A 25,133-nucleotide genomic window follows, 5' to 3' on the forward strand; every position below is an offset into this window, starting at 1 on the left:
TTAGAATAATTAATGTAATTCAAGGTAAGAGTATCTGTCCTGTATTTCTGATATTGTTAGGAGTTGAATGAGAAATAGGAAGTGGTGTATCAGTTCTACAAAGGCAATTATGTAGGGAAACATAAAATGAGACTTTCATTACCTTAAATTTCTTTTTCCAGATCTGGATTCCAAATTTATATTTTTCCATGTTAACAGAGAGAAAGCATTACTTTCCCACTTAAATCTGTTAGGATTATATATATGACAAGTTTTTGAAGGAAACATAATCTAGCAATGTTTCTAGTAACTGCTTTGTCAAGCTACATTATTTGGAACAAACAGATCTGACACATAAGTGTTAACAACCCACTACATTTATAGGGGTATCTGTGGAATAACAAGGAATTAGAAGTCATTTTGTCTTTAAGCAAACTATTCTCTCTAACTGCTGGCTTCCTGAAATTATAGTAATTATTTAAAAATCTTACAATTTAATAACATTTCCAATATCATTAAGATCTCTGATGTGTTTTGAGGAACATTATATGATTGATCTGAGTGAGTGTTCTGCTACTGTTCTAAGGGAACTGAAAGGGTATCCAAGTCATATTGAAGCAACATTTCCATGATTTAACCAGAACAGCGCCTGTTTCATCTGTTCTGTTGTTTACATTTCACCTATGATTTTATTTCTATGAGGGTTCTTTTGTTAAATATATGAAACCAGTGAGCTAGATTAATAGCATGGCCTCTTGGGTTCCTAAATACATCAAATAAATGTGGTGAGTGCTCATACATTTTTACCAGCATTGTGTGGGAATATTTGTACTGTTAGGTAAGCTCATATTTCAAGCTGTGCTACATTTTCAGGTGAATACAAAACACATACATTCTGTCTATTTTTAGGTCCACCTTATAGGCCTGCTGTGGTTCATGGGGTCGCAAAGAGTCGGACAGAACTGAGCAACTGAACTGAACTGATAAATGATAAATAGTACTGACTTTATAACTAGAATAACCTCCCCCCAAGCCACTAGTACAGTTTAATTACCAACAGCACAATATGAAATAATATATAATCATACTCCAGAATATAGCATGATTCAGTATGCTGACTCTGAAACTTATTTCAGTAATTGTTAGGTGACTAATATAAAAGCAAATTTCTTTTATTACCCGTGACTTAGTGGTAAATTGATCTGGTAGAAAAAGTGCTGGGCTTGAATCCAGGAAACAGTGATAGACTTTATTTTGGGGGGCTCCAAAATCACTGCAGGTGGTGACTGCAGCCATGAAAAAAAGATGCTTATTCCTTGGAAGAAAAGTTATGACCAACCTAGACAGCATATTAAAAAGCAGAGACATTACTTTGCCAACAAAGGTCCATCTAGTCAAAGCTATGGTTTTTCCAGTAGTCATGTATGGATGTGAGAGTTGGATGGACTATAAAGAAAGCTGAGCGCCAAAGAATTGATGCTTTTGAACTGTGGTGTTGGAGAAGACTCTTGAGAGTCCCTTGGACTGCTGATCCAGGGGACTGCTGATCCAACCAGTCAATCCTAAAGGAAATCAGTCCTGAATATTCATTGGAAGGACTGATGCTGCACCTGAAACTCCAGCACTTTAGCCACCTGATGCAAAGAACTGACTCATTTGAAAAGCCCCTGATGCTGGGAGGGGGGAAAAGAAGGGGACAACAGAGGATGAGATGGTTGGATGGCATCACCAACTCAATGGACCTGAGTTTGAGTAAACTCCGGGAATTGGTGATGCACAGGAAAGCCTGGTGTGCTGCAGTTCATGGGGTCACAAAGAGTCAGACACAACTGAGTGACCAAACTGAGCTGAATTGAACTTACTCCAAGAAGTTAAAATTTTAAATCTGGTTTTCCCAGTAGTTAGGGTGACATTTCAATACTTGGGCCACCTGATGTGAAGAACTGACTCATTTGAAAAGACCCTGATGCTGGGAAAGATTGAAGGCAGGAGGAGAAGGGGAGGACAGAGGATGAGATGGTTGGATGGCATCACCGACTCGATGGACATGAGTTTGGATAAACTCCCGGAGTTGGTGATGGACGGGGAGGCCTGGCGTGCTGCAGTCCATGGGATTGCAAAGAGTCAGACTCTACTAAGTGACTGAACTGAATTGAACTGAGGGTAAAACTTTGGGTTAGTCAGAAAATTGCTCTGAGCTTCAATAATCTCGTCTTCAAAACAAACAAAAACAGATTTAAAAAAACTCTCTCTTTTGCCCTAAAAGTAACATAAGTAAGAGCCCTAGTAAACTGTGAAATACTATATAAGTGTGATATGGATTCAGTGCAATAGAATTACGATCTGGCTTTCAGAAACAAGTTTGAAAGTGTTTATCAGTCAGTCAGGTCCAACTCTTTATGACCCCATGGACTGTAGTCTGCCAGACTCCTCTGTCCATGGAATTCTCCAGGCAAGAATGCTGGAATGGATAGTCATTCCCTTCTCCAGATCTTCCCAACCCAGGGATCAAACCCAGGTCTTCCCCACTGCAGGCAGATTCTTTACCACCTGAGCCACCAGGGAAGCCCCCCAAACAAGTTTATCCATTAGTAAATGATGTAACTAAATAGTTACTTCTTTCATAAAAACTTTAAAAATTACCTTGTTTCTGTTTATTGGAAGTTAGGAAATGCATTTAAAGTTGTTTGTTTACATAGAAGTTGTTTAAATGGTATATAGGGTATATGGTAAGTGTTCAGTGGATACATCTATCATTATTATGTTTATTATTATATTCATAGTGAAAATACAGTGTTCCAAAAATTCCTGGCTAATGTATAGGCTAGTGATAAAAGTTTCCCTGATGATGTTTGACTAGAAGAATTCCAGTAATGATATACCCTTAAAGGTTTCAAAATTGTCCATGGGACTTTGGCTCTCAAAATGATTCAGAAGCCTGGAAAGTATATCACTTCTACCCATAAAATATCAAAGATAAGCCATATGTAACCCACAAAAATAACAACTTTTTTCACCTCATCATACAGAGTAAATCGGAAAGCAAAGAATGTTACCAGGGAAGAGTAACTGTATAATGAGGACTTTCCTGGTGGCTCAGATAGTAAAGAATCTGCCTGCAATGCAGGAGACCCAGGTTCAATCCCTGAGTCCAGAAGATCCCCCGGAGAAGGGCATTCCAGTATTCTTGCCTGGGGAATTCCATGGACGGAGGAACCTGGCAGGCTACAGTCCATGGGGTTGCAAGGAGTTGGACACGACTGAGTGACTAACATAAACACAAAGTAGTCAATTCTTCATTATGACATAACAATGAAATATTTATATACCTAATTAAAATGCTTTGAAACATTTAATTAAAAATTTAAAAAAAAATTAAAAAATACTTAAAGGAGAAAGACAAATCTTAAAATATAGTTAGATATTTCAGCACCTCAGTCTCAGTAATTGGTAGAATGTACAGAAATCAGTTAATGATATAGAATGATGTAGATGATTTGAGCAATACTTTGTTAACCAACTTTATGTATCTAATTGATATGTATTAAGCATTCCTGTTAATGACAGTAGAATACACATTTTTCTCATGTACATATTAAATCTTTACCAACTATATTCTGGGCTAGGAAAACATTCTAATAAAATTAAAAGAATCAAGTCATGTTTTTAGACCAAAATGGAATTATAGTGTAAATGGATAACAGAAAGCTATCTGGAAAATCCTCAAATATTTGGAAACTAACATTCTTCTCAGGAACTATGGGTCAAACCAGAAATCAGTAGGGAAATTGAAAAGTGTTTTGAGCTTATTGAAAATGCTAATGTAGATTAAATTTGTGAGATATACCTCAAGCAGTATTTGGAAATTTAAAGCATTAAGATGCCTATATTTGAAATACAGAACGTTCTCAAAAACCATGACCCCAGCTTCTAGTGTAGGAAACTAAACAAAGAAATGAAAACCCAAAGTATGCAGAAGAAAGGAAATAATAAAGACCAGTTGTTGTCGTTTCTTAGTCACTCAGTCATGTCCGACACTTTTGCAATCCCATGGACTGTAACCCACCAGGCTCCTCTAGAAATGGGATTTTCCAGGCAAAATTACTAGAGTGAGTTGCCATTAATGTATAAGAGTTCCCAAACAACCAATAACTCAAAGAATAAATCACAGGGGAAATTAGAAAATAGCTTGAGACAAATGAAAACAAAAACAGAATATAAAACTTGCAGGGAAAAACAAAAGCAGTGCTAAAAGAGAAATTTGTAGTTTTAAACAAATCAATAAACAATATATCAACAACCTAAATTTACCTAGTAAGGAACTAGAAAAAGAAGGATAAACTGAACCCTTAGCTAATAGAAGGAGGGAATGAATAGATTAGAGTGGAGATAAATAAAACAGAGAATTGAAAAATAGTAGAGAAAAGCAACAAAATCAAAAGTTATTCCTTGAGATCAATAAAATTGACAAACCTCTAGCAAGAGTAAGAGAGAAGGAAATGGCAGCCCACTCCAGGATTCTTGCCTAGAGAATCCTGTGGACAGAGGAGCCTGGTAGGCTGCTGTCATAGGGTTGCACAGAGTCAGACACAACTGAAGCGACTTAGCAGCAGCAGCAGCAAGAGTAAGAGGACTCAAATTAAAGTCAAATAAAAGTAGGAACTTTACTATCAGCAAAGAAATAAGGATTAAGAGGACTGTGAATAAACATATAATAACAAATTGGATAGCCTGTATAAAATGGACAAATTCCTAGAGATATATAATTTTCCAAGACTGAATAATGAAGAAATAGACAATCTAAATAGATCTATAACTAGTAGGGAGATTAAATCAGTAATCATAAACCTCCCAACAAAGAAAGTCCTGGACCAAATGACTTCACTGATGAATTCTGCCAATGTTTAAAGAAGAATTAACACCATTCCTTCTCAAACTCTTCTAAAAAATTGAAGAGGGAATTCTCCTAGCTCATTTTATGAGACCAGTATTGCCGTGATACCAAAGCTAAAGATACTACAAAAAAAAAAAAGTACAGATCAATAACCTCTTTGATGGATATTGATACAAAAGCCTTCAACAAAATACTAGGAAACTAAATTCAGCAGTATATTAAAAGGGTTATACAGCCTGACCAATGAGCTTTATTCCTGGAATGCAAGAATGATTTAACATATGTTAAATAGCTAGATCTAATGAGCACATCAGTAACTTGAATGCCCATCAGCTGTAGGATAACTTTTCTTTTCAAGCATAAAAAACATGTATAAAAATTTACCATACTATTTTGCTACTCAGTCTCCTGTGAAAGTATATTTGATGTGTACATTACACTGAATTGTATTAGTCAAAGACATGTTTTGAAACTTTGTCTAGATATTTCTTCATACATGATTGTAGGTTGTGTAGCTGAAACATGCCAACTTTATATATAATTTCATTTAATTCTCATACAACCCTAAATCTTAGAACCACTTGCCATTATGTAAATGATCCAGAATTTTTAGCTATTAACATTATCATTGTTTCTATTACTATCTCCATCCATAAACTTATTACAGAGTCATGAGAGCTATATTGGGAGTTAGGAGACCTGGATTCTAGTCTGGCTTTCAGTTACTTAACTGTGTATCAGTTCAGTCGCTCAATCGTGTCCAACTTTTTGCAACCCAATGGACTGCAGCACGCCAGGCTTCCCTATCCATCACCAGCTCCCGGAGTTTACTCAACTCATGTCCATCAAGTCAGGGATGCCATCCAGCCATCTCATCCTCTGTTGTCCTCTTCTCCTCTTGCCTTCAATCTTTCCCAGCATCAGGGTCTTTTCCAATGAGTCAATTCTTCGCATCAGGTGGCCAAAGTATTTGAGCATCAGCATCAGTCATACTTAACTGTGTATGACCTTAAATAATTCACTTAAGCTTTCTGGACAGTAGTATAATCACTAAATTAGAGAAGTTTAACCTAGGTGATATCTAACTTCCATTTTAATTCTAAGATACTATACATTTATGAATCCCAGGTCATATGGCTTGCTAATTTGATAGAAAATTACCACTGAATTTAATCATTTTTGGTGTTTATTACCAAAACCTATTAATGCCAGCTTGTGCTTCTACTGTTGATATCATAAATGAATTTGGACTCTTAATTCATCTCTTCATTGCTTAATAGAGCAAGAATTCAAGGTGCTACCTTAAGACTTTACTATAATGTTAACAGTATTATTATCTATAGATTTCTTCCTTCTTATAACTTACATGCAGAGTGCATCATGAGAAACGCTGGGCTGGAAGAAGCACAACCTGGAATCAAGATTGCTGGGAGAAATATCACTATGCAGGCAATATGCAGATGACACCACCTTTATGGCAGAAAGTGAAGAACTAAAGAGCCTCTTGATGAAAGTGAAAGAGGAGAGTGAAAAAGTTGGCTTAAAGCTCAACATTCAGAAAACGAAGATCATGGCATCTGGTCCCATCATTTCATGGGAAATAGATGGGGAAACAGTGGAAACAGTGTCAGACTTTATTTTTTGGGGCTCCAAAATCACTGCAGATGGTGACTGCAGCCATGAAATTAAAAGACGCTTACTCCTTGGAAGGAAAGTTATGACCAACCTAAATAGCATATTCAACAGCAGAGACATTACTTTGCCAGCAAAGTTCTGTCTGGTCAAGGCTATGGTTTTTCCTGTGGTCATGTATGGATGTGAGAGTTGGACTGTGAAGAATGCTGAGCGCTGAAGTATTGATGCTTTTGAACTGTGGTGTTGGAGAAGACTCTTGAGAGTCCCTTGGACTGCAAAGAGATCCAACCAGTCCATTCTGAAGGAGATCAGCCCTGGGATTTCTTTGGAAGGAATGATGCCAAAGCTGAAACTCCAGTACTTTGGCCACCTCATGCGAAGGGTTGACTCATTGGAAAAGACTCTGATGCTGGGAGGGATTGGGGGCAGGAAGAGAAGGGGACGACAGAGGATGAGATGGCTGGATGGCATCACCAACTCGATGGATATGAGTTTGAGTAAACTCCAAGAGTTGGCAATGGACAGGGAGGCCTGCGATTCATGGGGTCGCAAAGAGTCAGACACGACTGAGCGACTGAACTGAACTGAACTGATGACATTCTACTTTGTTTTTAGTCTTTCATGTCACTATTTTACTAGTTCTGGCTATGGCTGTCTCATTCCAGTAATTGCTTTAATTTTATACTGAGTTACTTATTATGAAAGATTTGAAATGGCTATAGAATAATAGAAGGCAACTATGTCATTGACAGCCTTGTACATGCCAACCACTATTTAAGAACCTTCATTAATTCATCAGACATTGGTTTGCTTTCTGTGTGCCAGGCACTGTGCTGAGGGCTTTAAATACAAAGTCAAACAAAATGCGATCCTTGTCCCAATTGAATTTTAAGATACTACTTTAAGGCCTGTATATATTACCTACATTTGCAAACAAGGAGACTAGGATTTGCCCAGGATAGTGCAGCTAATGAATAATGGAACCAGCATTTAAATTCAGGTCTGCATGATGCCAAAAACCCATGCTCATTCCATTATAGCATCTGATCTGCCGTTTGAGAATAGATAGAATTACTGACATTATGTAAACAAATTCTAATTTTAAATTGTAATATCAATTGTTTTAATTCCATACCTGTTTTATTTTTTTAGCCTGACAGAGAAAATCAAGCTTGCTTGTTTGATAGAATTTCAGAAAGTTATGTGTCACTTTTCATGAGCATACCTCTAAGCCGAAAGGATACATTCTTTCAGGTAAATACAGAAGTTAAGTGGTTATACAAATTATATTTATAGCAAGTGAACTATAAAAAGTTATTTTCTTTAAATACATAAGAGAATGTATTTTGTTACTTTGAAAGCAAAATTGCCTCAAGTAGAGTAAAAAAGCTAATATTTTAAGTTATGCCCCCAGCCCAGAAAATTGTATTCTACTGAAAGCCTTACAGAATCCATTTGTTTGCATACTGAAAAATATTGACTTATCCTAAGCATATTCTTGATTTTTCAATCTACAAAATTATTTTCCTTTTACTTTATAAAGTATATTTTGGTCTAAGAGGACTTAACCTCTTGTGTTATGCATAAGTACAACACTAAGCACCTGTGAACAGTAAAGAACAATGAACAAATTTATGAATCAAATATTGTTTTACTATGTTAAAATAATTTGGTTAAAATCATTTATGTTCTTGAGTAATGTGAAATGAAGATGCATGGAATTTCATTGAGTATTTTGAAATGTAAACATCTAGCATTTCAAAGCAGAAGACACATTCAAATACTTTGTTGAACTGACATCTGTAAAATCAGAAATATATGAGTATTTTCAAGTCAGTAAATGTTTTTATGGATAAAGCCTAAAATAAAATAAATGTCTATCAAGAAAACATAAAATTGCCAAATATTTATACTCAATCTTGATCTAGCTTACAAAAATGTACATACAGTATTATAGAAGGAAGCCAGCAGTGGGCTGGGAATAAGGAGTCTGCTACTAACTACACAGGTGATCTTGCAGATATTCAGTCTCTTCAGTGCCATAGCCTGTTATCCATCAGATGAAGAGGTTGACCCATGATTCATAACTTGCCTTGTAGAACACTGATATTCCAAAAGATAGACTAGGATTTTCTCTGCTAATATAAATTTATTTTTCTTATTTACAGGAAAAATATTAGTGGTTAGGATTTTTGGTCATTAAATTGCCTAGAGATGACAAAACTGGCTGGATTTCTCCTATCTATAATCCTTCACCTAGTCTGTCCTTTTGTGGTGGGTCTTGTCTATCTAATACGTGGTTTGATAAAGTCAAGCATGCTTTAACACAAGCCTTAAGAAAAGAATTTTTCTTTTACAAGTGGTTGACCAGAGTTCCCAGCACCACTTGTTAAAGAGATTGTCTTTAATCCATTGTATATTCTTGCCTCCTTTGTCGAAGATAAGGTGTCCATATGTGCGTGGGTTTATCTCTGGGCTTTCTATTTTGTTCCATTGATCTATATTTCTGTCTTTGTGCCAGTACCATACTGTCTTGATAACTGTGGCTTTGTAGTAGAGCCTGAAGTCAGGTAGGTTGATTCCTCCAGTTCCATTCTTCTTTCTCAAGATCGCTTTGGCTATTCGAGGTTTTTTGTTTTTCCATACAAATTGTGAAATTATTTGTTCTAGCTCTGTGAAGAATGCTGTTGGTAGCTTGATAGGGATTGCATTGAATCTATAGATTGCTTTGGGTAATATACTCATTTTCACTACATTGATTCTTCCAATCCATGAACATGGTATATTTCTCCATCTGTTAGTGTCCTCTTTGATTTCTTTCACCAGTGTTTTATAGTTTTCTATAAAAGCCTATTTAATGTGAACAAACAAGCAGTGGCACAGTTACATATCCCTCATTCTGTAATTTCTAGTCTTAACGTTTATTGTCCGAATGTTCTCCTTGGGCTGATGTGCCTTTTGATATCAAGATGTTGTCTTTATATCCTTCTCAAATCACAACTTGATTTTTTCTGAAGTCCCTATTTTCAGTGGCATTTTCCAAGGAGAAATTAGAAGTTATTTCAATACTTCCAAGTTATTTCAATACTTCTAAGATTCAAAGCCTCACCTGAGAAAAAATAACATGTACACCTTAGTGATTGGACCCTTCCCCCTGTGGTCTATCAGACCACCTCCCTACATATCTATTACCTCCTCAGCTGTATAAGTAGAAGTGGAGCTTCATCTCTCATTGACTAATTTCTATTTTAACTCATTCAAATAATTGGGAGTTTTGATACTAATTGGCTCATCTGAGAAAAGCTATTAATATTTAAGAATCAAAAAATTATCTTCAGGTCTCACTATTCAGTATAAATTAATTGAATCTGAACATATGGTTTTTATTTCATTTCTTCCAATGTCATACAATGATATTCCCTCAGAAAATTTCCCAACACTATCTGACACTTTATCTCTTTTCCCACGAATCTCCTAAAGCTGAGATATACACAGAAAACAAAATGTAAAAGTTCCCCTTACCTAGTTCATTTTTTTAATTACTAGCATAATTTTATATACCACAATTATGTGACTCTTTCCAGTAGCATTTTAAAATGTCCATGGCTGATTCAATAAAATTAAATATATCAGTGTTTTTAAAGCATTCTTGCCTGCCTCTTTTTCCCTACCCCAAAAAACTAATGAAATTCTTTAAAGAATACCATCACTTACCAGCAGATTTGAGCACTGCTGAGGTAGGTGACTATATTAGTTTCCTATTGCTGGTGTAAAAACCATCATGAAGTTAGAGGCTTAAAGAAATAGAAATTCATTGTTTTACAGTTATGTAGATCAGAAGTCCAAAATGAGTCTTATGGGATTAAAATCAAAGTATCAACACAGCTAATTTCTTTAAGAAACCCAAAGGGAGAAATCATCTCTTGCATCTTCCAGTTTCTGGTGTCTGCCAGCCTTCCAAAATAGTAAATAGAATATTTTAAATCTTTAACATAAAAATCTGGTATCTTCCTGTGTGTAGTTACTCCCCGAGAGAAACTTAGTAGTCAAGTGACTTTAAGTCTAATAGAATACTGGTAGTACTGTATATTAGTTGATATTCACTCATGGCTTTACAATTGGGGTTCAGTTCAGTTGAGTCACTCAGTCATGTCCAACTCTTTGTGACCCCATGGACTGCAGCATGCCAGGCGTCCTTGTCCATGACCAACTCCTGGAGCTTGCTCAAACTCTTATCCATCAAGTCGGTGATGCCATCCAACCATCTCATCCTCTGTCGTCCCCTTCTCCTTCCACCTTCAATCTTTCCCGGCATCAGGGTCTTTTCCAATGAGTCAGTTTTTCACATCAGGTGGCCAAAATATTGGAGTTGCAGCTTCAGCATCAATGAATATTCAGGACTGATTTCCTTTAGGATTGACTGGCTTGATCCCCTTGAAGTCCAGGGGACTCTCATGAGTTTTCTCCAACACCACAGTTCAAAAGCATCAATTCTTTGGTGCTCAGCTTTCTTTCGGAGAAGGCGATGGCACCCCACTCCAGTACTCTTGCCTGGAAAATCCCGTGGACAGAGGAGCCCAGTAGGCTGCAGTCCATGGGGTCGCTCAGAGTCGGACAGGACTGAGCTACTTCACTTTCACTTTTCACCTTCATGCATTGGAGAAGGAAATGGCAACCCACTCCAGTATTCTTGTCTGGAGAATCCCAGGGACAGGGGAGCCTGGTGGGCTGCCATCTATGGGGTTGCACAGAGTTGGACACGACTGAGTCCAGTAGCAGCAGCTTTCTTTAAAGCCCAACTCTCACATCCATACATGACTGCTGGAAAAACCATAGCTCTGACTAAATAGACCTTTGTTGGCAAAGTAATGTCTCAGCTTTTTAATATGCTGTCTAGGTTGGTCATAGCTTTTCTTCCAAGAAGAAAGCTTTTATTCCAAGGAGCAAACAATGTAGTATAACCTCAATAACAATTGGGGTTATGCTACATTAACTCACCTAAATGGGCTTTAAATTATTTAAAAACATGCTTTTATTTCTCACCACACACACCCAAAATGATAACTGTGTAATGTAATAGAGGTATTAGCTGATGCTGTGGTGGTAATCATATTGCAAAGTACAAATATATCAACATGTTGTATACCTTAAACTTACGCAGTATTACATGTCAAATATATTTCAATTAAATGTATATATACTTTGTATTATAATGACTGGAAAGAGGGTATACTTTTTCTGAAAGAGGATATCAATAACAAGGTAAAATTAAATAAGTGTAGAACCATTAAACCTTAACTGTTAACTTCATCCTTTATCCAAATTAAATTTTTTCCCCTAAATGCTAACAAATAGCTAAACTGATATGACTTTATTTTCAACTCTTCTTTGTTCATATTCGTCAGTTGTTGGAAGTACAAAGAGGCAAAAAAGGCCAAAAACAAGTTATAAGGAGAAAAAGGGACATGTATATTTCACAAACTCAATAACTTCTTTGGTATTTGAGATAATGTTACATGAAATATGAAATTATTTTAATATGGCTCTGTTTTGGTAGGTGTATCCTGATTGTTTGGCACAAGCTATCTATGCAACATTCCAGGAAGCATTTCCAGAATCCAGTAATCTCTTTAATGATGAATTTAAAGAAGATCTCGGGAATAATATTTTTCTTTGGTTGTCAGGTATGAATGTTATTTAAGTTTTGATCATTACTTTGGTATCTAAAACTTTTGAATTGCAGTGTTTTGTTTAGTCAAAAATTTTGTAGTTCTTTGTCTTACAAAACAGAATATTGATGTCTATGTTTCAAAAGCATGATGATTTTATTCTGAAAATTCTGTTATAATAAAATTAATCACTCATTAACTTTAGAAGGCAAATAATTTTATAGGCAGTGGAATTCTTGTAGAAACCAAAACTGCCACAGAAAGAAAACTGTATGATATATATTTTATATTTGTAAGAGAAGTATTTCAAGCTGCTTTTTTTAGAACACTGCCGGCATTTTTATAGCAGATAATACTGGGTAAATTCTAGAGCTAACTGAATTATTTATATAACATACCATCATTAATCAAGGGGAAAAAAATGTTTGAATCATGATGTGTGTGTGTGTGTGTGTGTGTGTGTGTGTGTGTATGTAGGTAGGAGTTCAGTTTAGTCAGTCGTATCCGACTCTTTGAGACCCCATAGACTGCAGCACACCAGGCTTCCCTGTCCATCACCAACTTCTAGAGTTTACTCAAACTAATGTCCATTGAGTCAGTGATGCCATCTAACCATCTCATCCTCTATTGTCCCCTTGTCTTCCCACCTCCAATCTTTCCCAGCATCAGGGTCTTTTCCAATGAGTCAGTTCTTCACATCAGGTGGCCAAAGTATTGGAGTTTCAGCTTCAATATCAGTCCTTCCAATGAACATTCAGGACTGATTTCCTTTAGGATGGACTGGTTGGATCTCCTTGCAGTCCAAGGGACTCTCAAGAGTCTTCTCCAACACCACAGTTCAAAAGCATCAATTCTTTGGTGCTCAGCTTTCTTCACAGTCCAACTCTCACATCCATACATGACCACTGGAAAAACCATAGCTTTGACTAGACAGACCTTTGTTGGACAAGTAATGTCTCTACTTTTTAATAAGCTGCCTAGGTTGGTCATAACTTTTCTTCCAAGGAGCAAGCATCTTTTAATTTCATGTCTGCAGTCACCATCTGCAGTGATTTTGGAGCCCAAAAATAAAGTCTGTCACTGTTTCCAGTGTTTCCCCATCTGTTTCCCGTGAAGTGATGGGACCGTATGCCATGATCTTACTTTTCTGAATGTTGAGTTTTAAGCCAACTTTTTCACTCTCCTCTTTCACTTTCATCAGGAGGCTCTTTAGTTCTTCGCTTTCTGCCATAAGGGTGGTGTCATCTGCATATCTGAGGTTATTGATATTTCTCCCAGCAATCTTGATTCCAGCTTGTGCTTCCTCCAGCCCAGCGTTTCTCATGATGTACTCTGCATATAAGTTAAATAAGCAGGGTGACAGTATACAGCCTTGACATACTCCTTTCCCTATTTGGAACCAGTCTGTTGTTTCATGTCCAGTTCTAACTGTTGCTTTCTGACCTGCATACAGATTTCTCAGGAGGCAGGTCAGGTGGTCTGGTTTTCCCATCTCTTTAAGAATTTTCTAGTTTATTGTGATCCACACAGTCAGAGCCTTTGGCATAGCCAATGAAGCAGAAGTAGATTTTTTCTGGAACTCTCTTGCTCTTTAGATGATCCAGCAGATGTTGGCAATTTGATCTCTAGTTCCTCTGCCTTTTCTAAATCCAGCTTGAACATCTGGAAGTTCATGGTTCACGTATTGCTGAAGCCTGGCTTGGAGAATTTTGAGCAGTACTTTCTAGTATGTGAGACGAGTACAATTGTGCGGTAGTTTGAGCATTCTTTGGCATTGGCTTTCTTTGGGATTGGAATGAAAACTGACCTTTTCCAGTCCTGTGGCCACTGCTGAGTTTTCCAAGATGGAAAAGCTCTATACAGTCAGCAAAAACAAGACCAGGAGCTGACTGTGGCTCAGATCATGAACTCCTTCTTGCCAAATTCAGACTTAAATTGAAGAAAGTAGGGAAAACCACTAGACCATTCAGGTATGACTGAAATTAAGTCCCTTAAAACTATATTATAAGTAGGAGTGGCAGAACTCAAAACACTGAAGGGAAGTAAAAGTCCATCCTGGAGTACTTAGCTAGAGATTTAGGCACTTAGGTTTAAAACTATGGTATTGGAGAGAAAAATCTCTCCAATATTTTTTCCAAAGACTACTATACCATTATGGACTACCAGAAGTTATTGACTGTTCTCAAGTACTGAAAAAGTGACTGAAGTCTAGTTCTTCTCATAAAACTTTCTGTCCAAATTTTGACTACTCTTTTATAATTGTTTTATGTCAATTCTTAGTAACCAAACCATTTCTATAAGAAAATGTTTCATGTTTTAAGGAAGGAGTCTGTGGGAGGTAAATTCTAGAAAATAACCTGGAGCACCAGCCCCCTCCATCAAAATACACAAGACAGGAGTCTCCTAATTACAGAGAAAAATCCAACTAATTCAAATATAAGAAATAAAAAGAGAATGAGCACAGCATTCAGACAAAAAAAAAAAAAATACCATAAGAGAAAAAGTGAAGAACAGAACAGATTTCCTCCAGACCTGTTATAGACTACATTGTGTTCCCACCCCAAATTCATATTGATTTCTGTATGTAAATATTATGAGTCACTTCCTTACTTAATCCTTTTGTTTGAGCTTTATCATTCATTCTAGGGTTTTCAAGTCATTTATCATATCATCTGCAAATATAGTTTTCATACTTCTTTTGCAACTGTTATGCTTTTAACTAGTTTCTGTGATGTATTCAAGCATGAATGTATGTAATATGCTGAGATGAGCAATAGCAACGAGTTAGGAGATTTATAAGGTAAATCCAGTGGGGATGTCTACTTTAGCCTGTCCCTATTGGTCTTCAAAGCATTCTGCTTTGAACTGCCTGAGTTTAAGGCAAGAACACTAAATATAGATCCCTTATCTGATTTAAATATCAGAATAGATAGTTTTCTCACTTCTAGCCCGAATACATTTGTTTGCAAATGCATATTCTTTGAAAAAGTTGGCTTAAAACTCAACATCCAGAAAACTAGGATCATGGTATCTGGTCCCATCACTTCATGGCAAATAGATGGGGAAACAATGGAAACAGTGACAGACTTTATCTTGGGGGGGCTCCAAAATCACTGCAGATAGTGACTGCAGCCATTAAATTAAAAGACATTTGCTCCTTGCAAGAAAAGTTATGACCAACCTAGAAAGAAAGGAAAGAAAGAAAGTGAAGTCACTCAGTCGTATCTGACTCTTTGCGACCCCATGGACTGTAGCCTACCAAGCTCTTCTGTCCATGGGATTTTCCGGGCAAGAGTACTGTAGTGAGTTGCCATTTCCTTCTCCAGGGGACCTTTTCTGACGCAGGGATCAAACCCTGGTCTCCCACATTGTAGGCAGACACTTTTACCACCTGAGCCACCAGCAAAGACCAACCTAAACAACATGTTAAAAAGCAGAGACATTACTTTGCCAACAGAGGTCCATCTAGTCAAAGCTATGGTTTTTCCAGTAGTCATGTATGGATGTTAAGGTTGGACTATAAAGAAAGCTGAGTGCCAAAGAATTGATGCTTTTGAACTGTGGTGTTGGAGAAGACTCTGGAGAGTCCCTTGGACTGCAAGGAGATCCAACCAGTCCATCCTAAAGGAAATTAGTCCTGAATATTCATTGGAAGGACTGATGTTGAAGCTGAAACTCCAATACTTTGACCACCTGATGTGAAGAACTGACTCATTGGAAAAGACCTTGATGCTGGGAAAGATTGAAGGTGGAAGGAGAAGGGGACAGATATGGTTGGATGGCATCACTGACTCGATGGACATGAGTTTGAGTAAACTCTGGGAGTTGGTGATGGACAGGAAAGCCTGGTGTGCTGCAGTCCATGCGGTCACAACGAGTCAGACACAAGTGAGTGACTGAACTGAACTGATTCTTCCAACATAGGCTATTTATCACTGTTGAACACTTGCTTCAGTACTTCTCTGTGGGTTGTTTCACCTTAGGAGAAAATATTTGTATAGCGAAAGGATTGATATTTATTGCCTCTCCTTCACATCAAGCAGAGAAATGGTTTAAAGTGAAGGGTAGGTGTGGCTAAAATGGGAAGCTTAAGGAATCCTTGGGATGAAACTGTACCTTAGCCTCAATGTCTATATCCTGATTGTGATATCGTATTATAGTTTTACAAGGTGTTACCATTGTGGGAAACTAAATAGAGGGCACAGGGATCTCTCTGTATTATTTGTTGCAAGTGCATGTAAATCTACACTCATCTCAGAGTTAAAAAAAATTCAAACCTGCATTTTCTTAAGATAAAAGGTAGCTATGCAGGTGGAATTATATGAATATTCTGGACAACTACCAATATCTACTAAAGCTAAACATATGTTAAATTTGGACTCTCAGGTACCTAACCTCCAGAAATCTACATATTTCTGTATACCAAAAGTACAAAATGTTCATAGCAGTGCTATTTATAAAATAATCAAAATCTAGTGTTCAAATGCCCACAATAATATAAAATTTAGATAAACTGTGGAGTATTCATATAGTGAAATACTGCCAGCAATGAGGATGAGTGAACTACAATCATATACAGTAGTAAACAAATCACACAAACAAGGTTGAGGGACCAGGCACAGAAAGGTAGATTCTGTATGAGTTCTTTGATACAAAGTTCAAAATCTGACAAAACTAATCCATGGTGTTAGAAGCTGAATATTTTGTTTCTGAGGGCTGGTAACATGGACGCCGTGTATTAAACTTGCGAAGATTCACTGTCCTGTACATAATTGTTCATTTTTATTTTTATGCAGGGATAAGAATTTAAGTTGAAAACAAAGGCAGTAGTGGTGGGTGCACTGGAGCCTCTGATTTATCTGACGTGAATGTGTTTGTACAGATTTCTGTCACGGTGCTTTTTCTCACATTGCATATCTATCAAGACTCACATGTTTTCTGAGTGTTATGCTCATAAATGACCTTTTCACCTTTTACTATGATTTTATCTCTCAATTGTGATTAATTATTTTGTTTTGGCTAGAGCACTTGTTGAAGGAATTTAAAAAGACATTTTTCTTATTTCTTTGTTGGAGAAATATTTATATCATAGATCTAAAATACTTAATTCAATTTCTCCTCCTTAATATGTGAAAAATTCCTTTTTTAAAAGATGATGTCATAGCTTTGTTTGTTTCTTTGCATTATATTCAGTTTGATTGCTTACATTGTCAGTTGGCTTTCATTTTGGTTTGTTTTTCACAATTTTTTTTTTTTTTACCAGAGTTCCTTATTTGTTGTTGTTTGGTTGCTAAGTCATGTCCGACTCTTTGCAACACCATGGACTGTAGCCCCACCAGGCTTCTCTGTCCATGGGATTTCCCAGGCAAGAATACTGGAGTCAGTTGCCATTTCCTTCTCTAGGGGACCTTCCCAACCAAGGGATCGAACACGTATTGGCAGGTGGATTCTTTACCCCTGAGCCACATGGGAAGCCTGGAGATCCTCATATACAATAAGAAAAAAGCACCAGAGCTTGTGTTAGTTTCCTATTACTAATGCAGCAAATTACTACTTAGTTTAAAGCAATAAGTATATTATCCTAGAGTTCTGAAAGTCATAGGTCCAAATGAGTTTCATTAGGGTAAAACCATGGAGAAGGCAATGGCACCCCACTCCAGTACTCTTGCCTGGAAAATCCCATGGATGGAGGAGCCGGGAAGGCTGAAGTCCATGGGGTCGCAGAGGGTCGGACACGACTGGGCGACTTCCCTTTCACTTTTCACTTTCATGCATTGGAGAAGGAAATGGCAACCCACTCCAGTGTTCTTGCCTGGAGAATCCCAGGGATGGGGAAGCCTGATGGGCTGCCGTCTCTGGGGTCGCACAGAGTCGGACACGACTGAAGCGACTTAGCAGCAGCAGCAGCAGGGTAAAACCAAGATGTTGGGAGAGCTGTGTTATTCTAGAGGCTCTAGGGAAAATCTCTTTGTAGCTTTTCAGAAGCTGTTTCCATTCTTTGCCTCATAGCCTTTCATCATCAAAGCCCACAATGACTAGTCATCTTTCTCATATTGCATCATTCTAATACTGACTCTTCTACCTCCCTCTTCCATATCTATGACTCTTCTAAGTACATTGGGCTCACCAGGACAAGCCAGCATACTGTCCATATTTTAAGGCTAGCCAGTTATTAACTTAATTCTGTCTGCTTCCTTAATTCCTCTTTGCCAGGTAATATAACATATTCACCATTTGGGAACATTAAGATATAGAAGACTCTGGAGGATACTTCTGCCTAGTATAGAGACACACTAAGATTTTGTATGATTGGCTAGGTTTTAGCACAAGCTATGGCTATCCTATGTGGCGCTTTACAATGAGTAAGATGAAGGTTTGTGCTCTGACTTCTGGCTTCTGCTTAGGATGTAAAAAACTAAAATATTACTTCCACTCTTCTACCTGAAAACACTAAACTACCTGCAAATTTGAAACTTTCCTTGAACCCATCAGAGGTTCCAAGGCAGTCAACCCAAAATCTACAGAAAGACAGGTGCCTCCAAGGGAAGACCAGATGTCAGCACTTGCTCACGTGGGACAGATGCAGCTAGATGCCATAAAAAGGCAGTAAGAAGAATTTAGCCAGAATTTCTAATGAATTACTTAGAGCTGAGTATGGTCTAATGTGACCATATAGGACACTTAGGAGCTTCATAAACAAGGAGAAAGTTGACATTACAAGTTTCTCTCCAGATATTTTATAAGTAACAATTGAGGATGGTATGACAGTCTTGAGAAAGCCTGGGGGAATATAAGAGAAACCACTACAAAAAAGGCATTAAGCCTTGCCTGGACCCTTCTCTTCCATCTCCTTTGTGTTAACAACAACAACAAGCTTTAAGTCACAGCAGGAGGAGGGAGAGAGGTTGCAGGGAGGAAGGGCAGAAAATCCAGTTGCCCTTAGTGAAGGAGTGGAGATGAAACTCACCCCAGAAACAGAACTACCTATCAAAAGACAAATAAATAATCAGAACCAGTTTTAGATAAGGCATAGGTATTAGAATATTAGACAGAAAATTTCAACTACCTATGATTAATGTGGTAAATGCTCAAGTGGAAAAGATGGATAACATGTATGATCAGATATGTAATTTGAGTGAAACATGGAAATTAGACAAAAAAGGCCACACAGACCAATGGAAGAAAATTGAGAACCCAGAAATAAACCCTCACAAACACAGTCAACTAATATTTGACAAAGAAGCCAAGAATATTCAATAGGAGTATGATAATCTCTTCCATACATGGCGTTGGGAAAGCTGAATCACCACATGTAGAGTAATGAAATTTGACTCCTATCTTATTGTTGTCCAGTTGCTAAGTTGTGTCTGACTCTTTGCAACCATGTGGACTGCAGCACCCAGGCTTCCCTGTCCTTCAGTATCTCCCAGAGTCTGCTCAAACTCACATCCATTGAGTGATACCATCCAACCATCTCATCCTCTGTCACCTGCTTCTCCTCCTGCCCTCAATCCTTTCCAGCATCAGGGTCTTTTCCATTGAGTCAGCTCTTTGCATCAGGTGGCCAAAGTATTGGAGCTTTAGCATCAGTCCTTCCAATGAATATTCAGGGTTGATTTTCCTTAGGATTGACTAGTTTGATCTCCACAAATCTTCTCAAGCACCACAGTTCGAAAGCATCAATTCTTCAGTGCTCAGCCTCTTTTATTGTCTGATTCTCACATTCATACATGACTACTGGAAAAACCATAGCATTGACTGTATGAACCTTAGTCAACAAAGTGACATCTCTGCTTTTTAATATGCTGCCTAGGTTTGTAGTAGCTTTTCTTCCAAGGAGCAAGTGTCTTCTAATTTCATGGCTGAAGTCACCATCTGCAGTGATTTTGGAGCCCAAGAAGAGAAAATCTGTCACTGTTTATACTTTTTCCCCTTTTATTTGCCATGAAGTGATTGGACTGGATGCCGTGATCTTAGTTTTTTGAATGTTGAGTTTTAAGCCAGCTTTTCCACTTTCCTCTTTCACTCTCATCAGCAGGCTCTTTAGTTCTTCCTTGCTTTTTGCCATTAGAGTGGTAGCATCTGCATATATGAGTCTGTTGATATTTCTCCCAGCAATTCTTGATTCCAGCTTACTATTCATCCAGCGTGGCATTTTGCATGATGTACTCTGCATATAAGTTAAATTAGCAGAGTGACAAAATACAGCCTTGACATACTCCTTTCCCAATTTTGAACCAATCTGTTGTTCCCTGTCTGGTTCTGACTGTTGCTTCTTAACCTATATACAGGTTTCTCAGGAGGCAGGTCAGGTGGTCTGGTATTCGCATCTCTTTAACAATTTTCCAGTTTTTTGTAATCCACACAGTCAGAGGCTTTAGTGTAGTCAATGAAGCAAATGTTTTTCTGGAATTCCCTTGCTTTTTCTATATCACTCACAAAAATTAACTTCAAATGGAGGAAAGAACTGAAACCATAAAACTCTTAAGAAGAAAACATAGTGGAAAAGCTCCTTATATGTCTTGGCAATAATTTTTTGGATATGATATCAAAAGCACAAGCAACAAAAGCAAAAATTAGTAAGTGAAACTACATCAAACTAAAAAGCTTCTGCACAGTAAAAAAAAAATCAACAAAATGTAAAAGGAATTTATTAAATATGTGTGCAAATCATATCTTATAAGGGATTGATACCCAAAAGCTAAAAGGAACTCAATTCAATAGCAAACAAACAAACAAAAAAAACTATGTGATTTTTAAAATAGAGGAACTGAAGACATTTTTCCAAAGAAGACATACTGATGTCCAACAAGTACAGGAAAGCATGTTCAGCATCACTAATCACCAGGGAAATGCTAGTCAAAACTACAATGAGATATCACCTCACACCTGTTAGAATGGCCATTTTCAAAGTGACTACAAATAACAAATATTTATGAGGATGTGAAGAAAAGAGAACCCTTGTTGTTGGTCAGAATGTAAATTGGTAGAGCCACTATGGGGAACAGTATGGAGGTTCATCAAAAATGAAAACTAGAGCTACTGCGTAAGTCAGCAGTCCCACTTCTAGCAACTAGACTGCATCTTTCTCCTGATCCCCTGGCAGGCCGTGGTGTGGAGTGAGCGGAACTGGGCATTTGCCCTTTGGACTGGGAAGTGTGATGAGGTGGCTGCCATCTGTGGAAGTCTCTCGCTGCTCTTATTGTTAGCAATCCGACACACACATCCGCCTCACAAGTAGAGTCTAGGCTTCTCCAGCTCTCCCATCTGTCTCAGTGGATTTCCCGGCAGACAAGGGGGCCTCCCTGAGGCAAGGATGCACATATGTGGACCTTCTGTCCATACCCTTCCAGGGGCGCTGGTCCCACCCTAACGCCTTCCCCTCCCCCTGTAATTCTGCCCCGTTACATGGAGATCTTTCTTGCAGTTTTGGCTTTATAAAAGATATTCTGCTGGTTTCCAATTAGTTGTGGTTTTTTTTTTTTTTTTTTTAAGTTGTCTTCCATGTGTAGATATATTTTGGATGTGTTTGTGAGAAGTGAGCTCCATGTCTTCCTACTCTGACATTGATCCCCCATTCAATAAAAAACTATCTTTTAAATATCCCGATCTGTTGACCTTCCTATACCCCAGATTTTCCACTAATATGCCATATATTTTAAAACACAGACAATATTGAGAAACATTCAAATGAATTGTTTTGAATATTTTATCTAGTGGCAACTAATATAAAATAAGCAATGACCAAATTTAAAAACACTTCAAAAATTCCAATTTGATATCAAAATACAACAAATAATCCTCATTGAATGCTCACTACTGGGAAAATATTGGATATATTTTATGAGTATGTCAGTGTATGTTAATATGTTTATTATATTTTATGTTTGTTTTTATATTCATGTTTCCCAGTTACTGAATGCTTTAACATATACAAACTCAATTAACCATCAGAATAAGCATATGAAGTATACTAAGGAATTTATATTGTTCTCATTTTTACTGCTGAGGATATAAATGTTTTGTGTGGTTAAATCAATTATTCAACCCTACACAGCTTTTGGAACAAAAGTGGAACTTTTTTAAATAGAATTTATTTTTATTACTTTTAGAGTGTTATAGTCTAGTCAAAAACATTATTTTGAAAATAATAGATACAGAGAGGGAAAAATTTTTAATGTAATCATCTATTGATTGTTGCTCAGAGGCAATCATGTTAACAATTAAGCTACAGTCACACATCTGTATAAGGTAAAATTGTCCTTCACGTACAAACAATACTATGATTACTTTTATATGTTAATAAATACTTACAAGGTAACTTCTTATGGATACTTCATGATCCACTGTTTGGATGTACTATTGTTGGATATTTAGGTCCTTTCAAGTTTTCACAATGTTAATCTTCCCTTGTGTCTGTTTATGAACTTAGCTTGTATTTTTGAGTCAGAAGGGTATATATCATGTTTATCTCTTTTCTGATTCACTGTCTTATATGATAAGACATTAACATTTCTGTGTAGAGATTCCCTCATTTGAAATCTAAGACTGGCAGTTCTCACAGGACTGTTGTGAGAATTAAATGCATAATACTCAAAAAAAGGCTTCAACAGAAGATGTTTTTAAAATAGTAATTTCTTTGGTTAAATATACATTTTGTATTAACAGGTTTACCTCCTCAAAAAGGATTTTGGACCCACTGGAAACTGAAAGAACTCTCCACAACAACCATTCATGGTAGCAAGAAAATGCCTTCAAAATCTATAAAGGACATGATTGCAAGAAATCAAGAACAGATATCAGCTTGTAAGTAAATTTATTATATATTGCTTACTGAAATTATTCATTTATCAGAATTTTTTAATGACTTACTTTCTGGTGAGAGTCTTAAAATAACATTTAATTTATAGATGGGTGGAGAAGGAAATGGCAACCCACTCCAGTACTCTTGCCTGGAGAATCCCATGGAGGGAGAAGCCTGGTAGGCTACAGTCCATGGGATCGCAAAGAGTCGGACACGACTGAGCGACTTTCACTTCACTATAGATGGGTATTATATTAATTTGAATACTGCTTTATGTTTTTAGTTTTTCATTATAAAAATTACATGTACTTAAGTCCTTTTCTCATTTATACTTATTATGATTTTAATATTAATTTCAGGGAACTTCTCAGGTATAAGAATGCTACAAATACTCTTACTTTTTGGCTGTATTACTAACTGGTTAATAATGTATTTTACCAATAGATAAGCTTAAAATGTTTTATTCAGTAAATTTAAATAATGCCTTTGTAGAGTGTCAGTTTTGGGGCATATTTATCAGGGCTTACTTAACCTAATATGAAAACACAATCTACCTGCTTTTATCTAGTACTTTTAAATTTCCATTTTTATTCAATTCTTTAATCCACTTGTGGTTTATTTGTTACAAAGGGAGATAGTTGGATTCCAGTATTTTGTTTCCAAATGCTCACTTTTTAGATAATCCACTTACAGACTACTTGAAATACCAATTCACATGGATATATTTTTGTGTTCTCTTGTACCTGCCAAATTTCTGAGATAAGACCAAACTTCTTAGTTACTCTATATTAATAAGCACTTTAAGGCAAGCTCATGTCTCTCTAATTTATACTGTATTTCAATACTAAACACTGGTCTGGTGCTCAGGCCTCATTACTGACCAACTAAACAGAATCTCAGACTCAGTATATTTTTTAAAGGTACTCAGATGACTTCAATTTGCAGGCAAAGTTAAGAACTCCTAGTGTAAAGGGAAATACCTTTCCATTATCCTTCTTGATACAGGCTGGTGGAAGGAGGGACTAACCTCCTCAACCTACTCTTCTGAAAACTCTCTCTTCAGTTAGTTTTTATTCTAAAATTGTTTAATTGGTTAATTACTGCTTTTCTGATTAGTGCTTTGATTTTTTGCCACTCTTATCTCTATAGATAGCATTCTGTCTTTTAGTAGTTATGTGAAATTTCTTATTTGCTAATGTTACCCTTGTTTTTATAGAACTTCATACATATTTGTTATTTTGTATAGAAAGAGAGATAATTTACTATTTTGACCCAATCTTAAACATCTCTTTTTGCTTCTTAGTCTTACATGTGAAAAATAACCTGGCTAAATAAAAAATTAAGGGACTTTTAATTTTTTCAAGTTTTAACTTATAGGAAAGCAGTAAAAATAGTGTAAGGAACTCCCATATATTCTTTATCTTCCTGTTGTTTGAAGTTATTCTATTTGTTTTATCATTCTCCTTTTTTATATAAGCATTTAAAGCTATAAATTTCCCCAATTACTGTTTCAGCTACTTTCTGCAAATTTTGATGTTATATTTTCATTGTCATTTAATTCAGAATATTTTCTAATATCCAGTATAATTTATATTTTGATCCATGGGTTATTTAGAAGTGTATTACTTAATTTTAAAAAATTTAGGGTTTTCCTGGATATCTTAAAATTACTGATTTCTGCTTTAAAAAATAGTGATCTGATCTACTTTTTAAAATAATGATTTCTACTTTTAAAAATAGTGATCTGTACAGTCTTTTGTAGTGCACTGAGATTTGTTCTACAGTACATGATCTGTCTTGGTAAACATTCCATGTGCACATGAGAAGAATATATATTCTGCAATTATTTTGTCTGAATTAGATGAAGGTGGTTTATCGTGGCTCAGATGGTAAAAGTGTCTGCTTGCAATGTGGGAGACCCGGGTTCAATCCCTGGGTGGGGAAGATCCTCTGGAGAAGGAAATGGCAACCCACTCCAGTACTCTTGCCTGAAAAATTCCATGGATGGAGGAGCCTGGTGGGCTCCAGTCCATGGGGTCTCAAAGATTTGGACACAATTGAGCGACTTCACTTTCACTTTGCACTTTAGATCTTCTATATCAGGGTTCAGTAAACTATCTGGACTATTTTTATATATCCTATCAGCTAAGAA

General features: G+C 36.8%; 1 protein-coding gene across 1 annotated transcript in view; it reads left to right on the forward strand.

The window, feature by feature from the left end:
* The window catches only part of FAM227B (family with sequence similarity 227 member B), a 203,824-nt gene that overhangs the window by 19,319 nt on the left and 159,372 nt on the right, over positions 1 to 25,133 (forward strand). Inside the window, exons 9-11 of the mRNA XM_055539009.1 lie at positions 7,661 to 7,762; positions 12,066 to 12,192; positions 22,846 to 22,983. Coding sequence (XP_055394984.1) covers positions 7,661 to 7,762; positions 12,066 to 12,192; positions 22,846 to 22,983 — 367 coding nt within the window. The remainder of the gene's footprint in view (positions 1 to 7,660; positions 7,763 to 12,065; positions 12,193 to 22,845; positions 22,984 to 25,133) is intronic.

Source organism: Bubalus kerabau, chromosome 10 (genome assembly GCF_029407905.1).
Source record: "Bubalus kerabau isolate K-KA32 ecotype Philippines breed swamp buffalo chromosome 10, PCC_UOA_SB_1v2, whole genome shotgun sequence".
Lineage (NCBI taxonomy): Eukaryota > Metazoa > Chordata > Mammalia > Artiodactyla > Bovidae > Bubalus > Bubalus kerabau.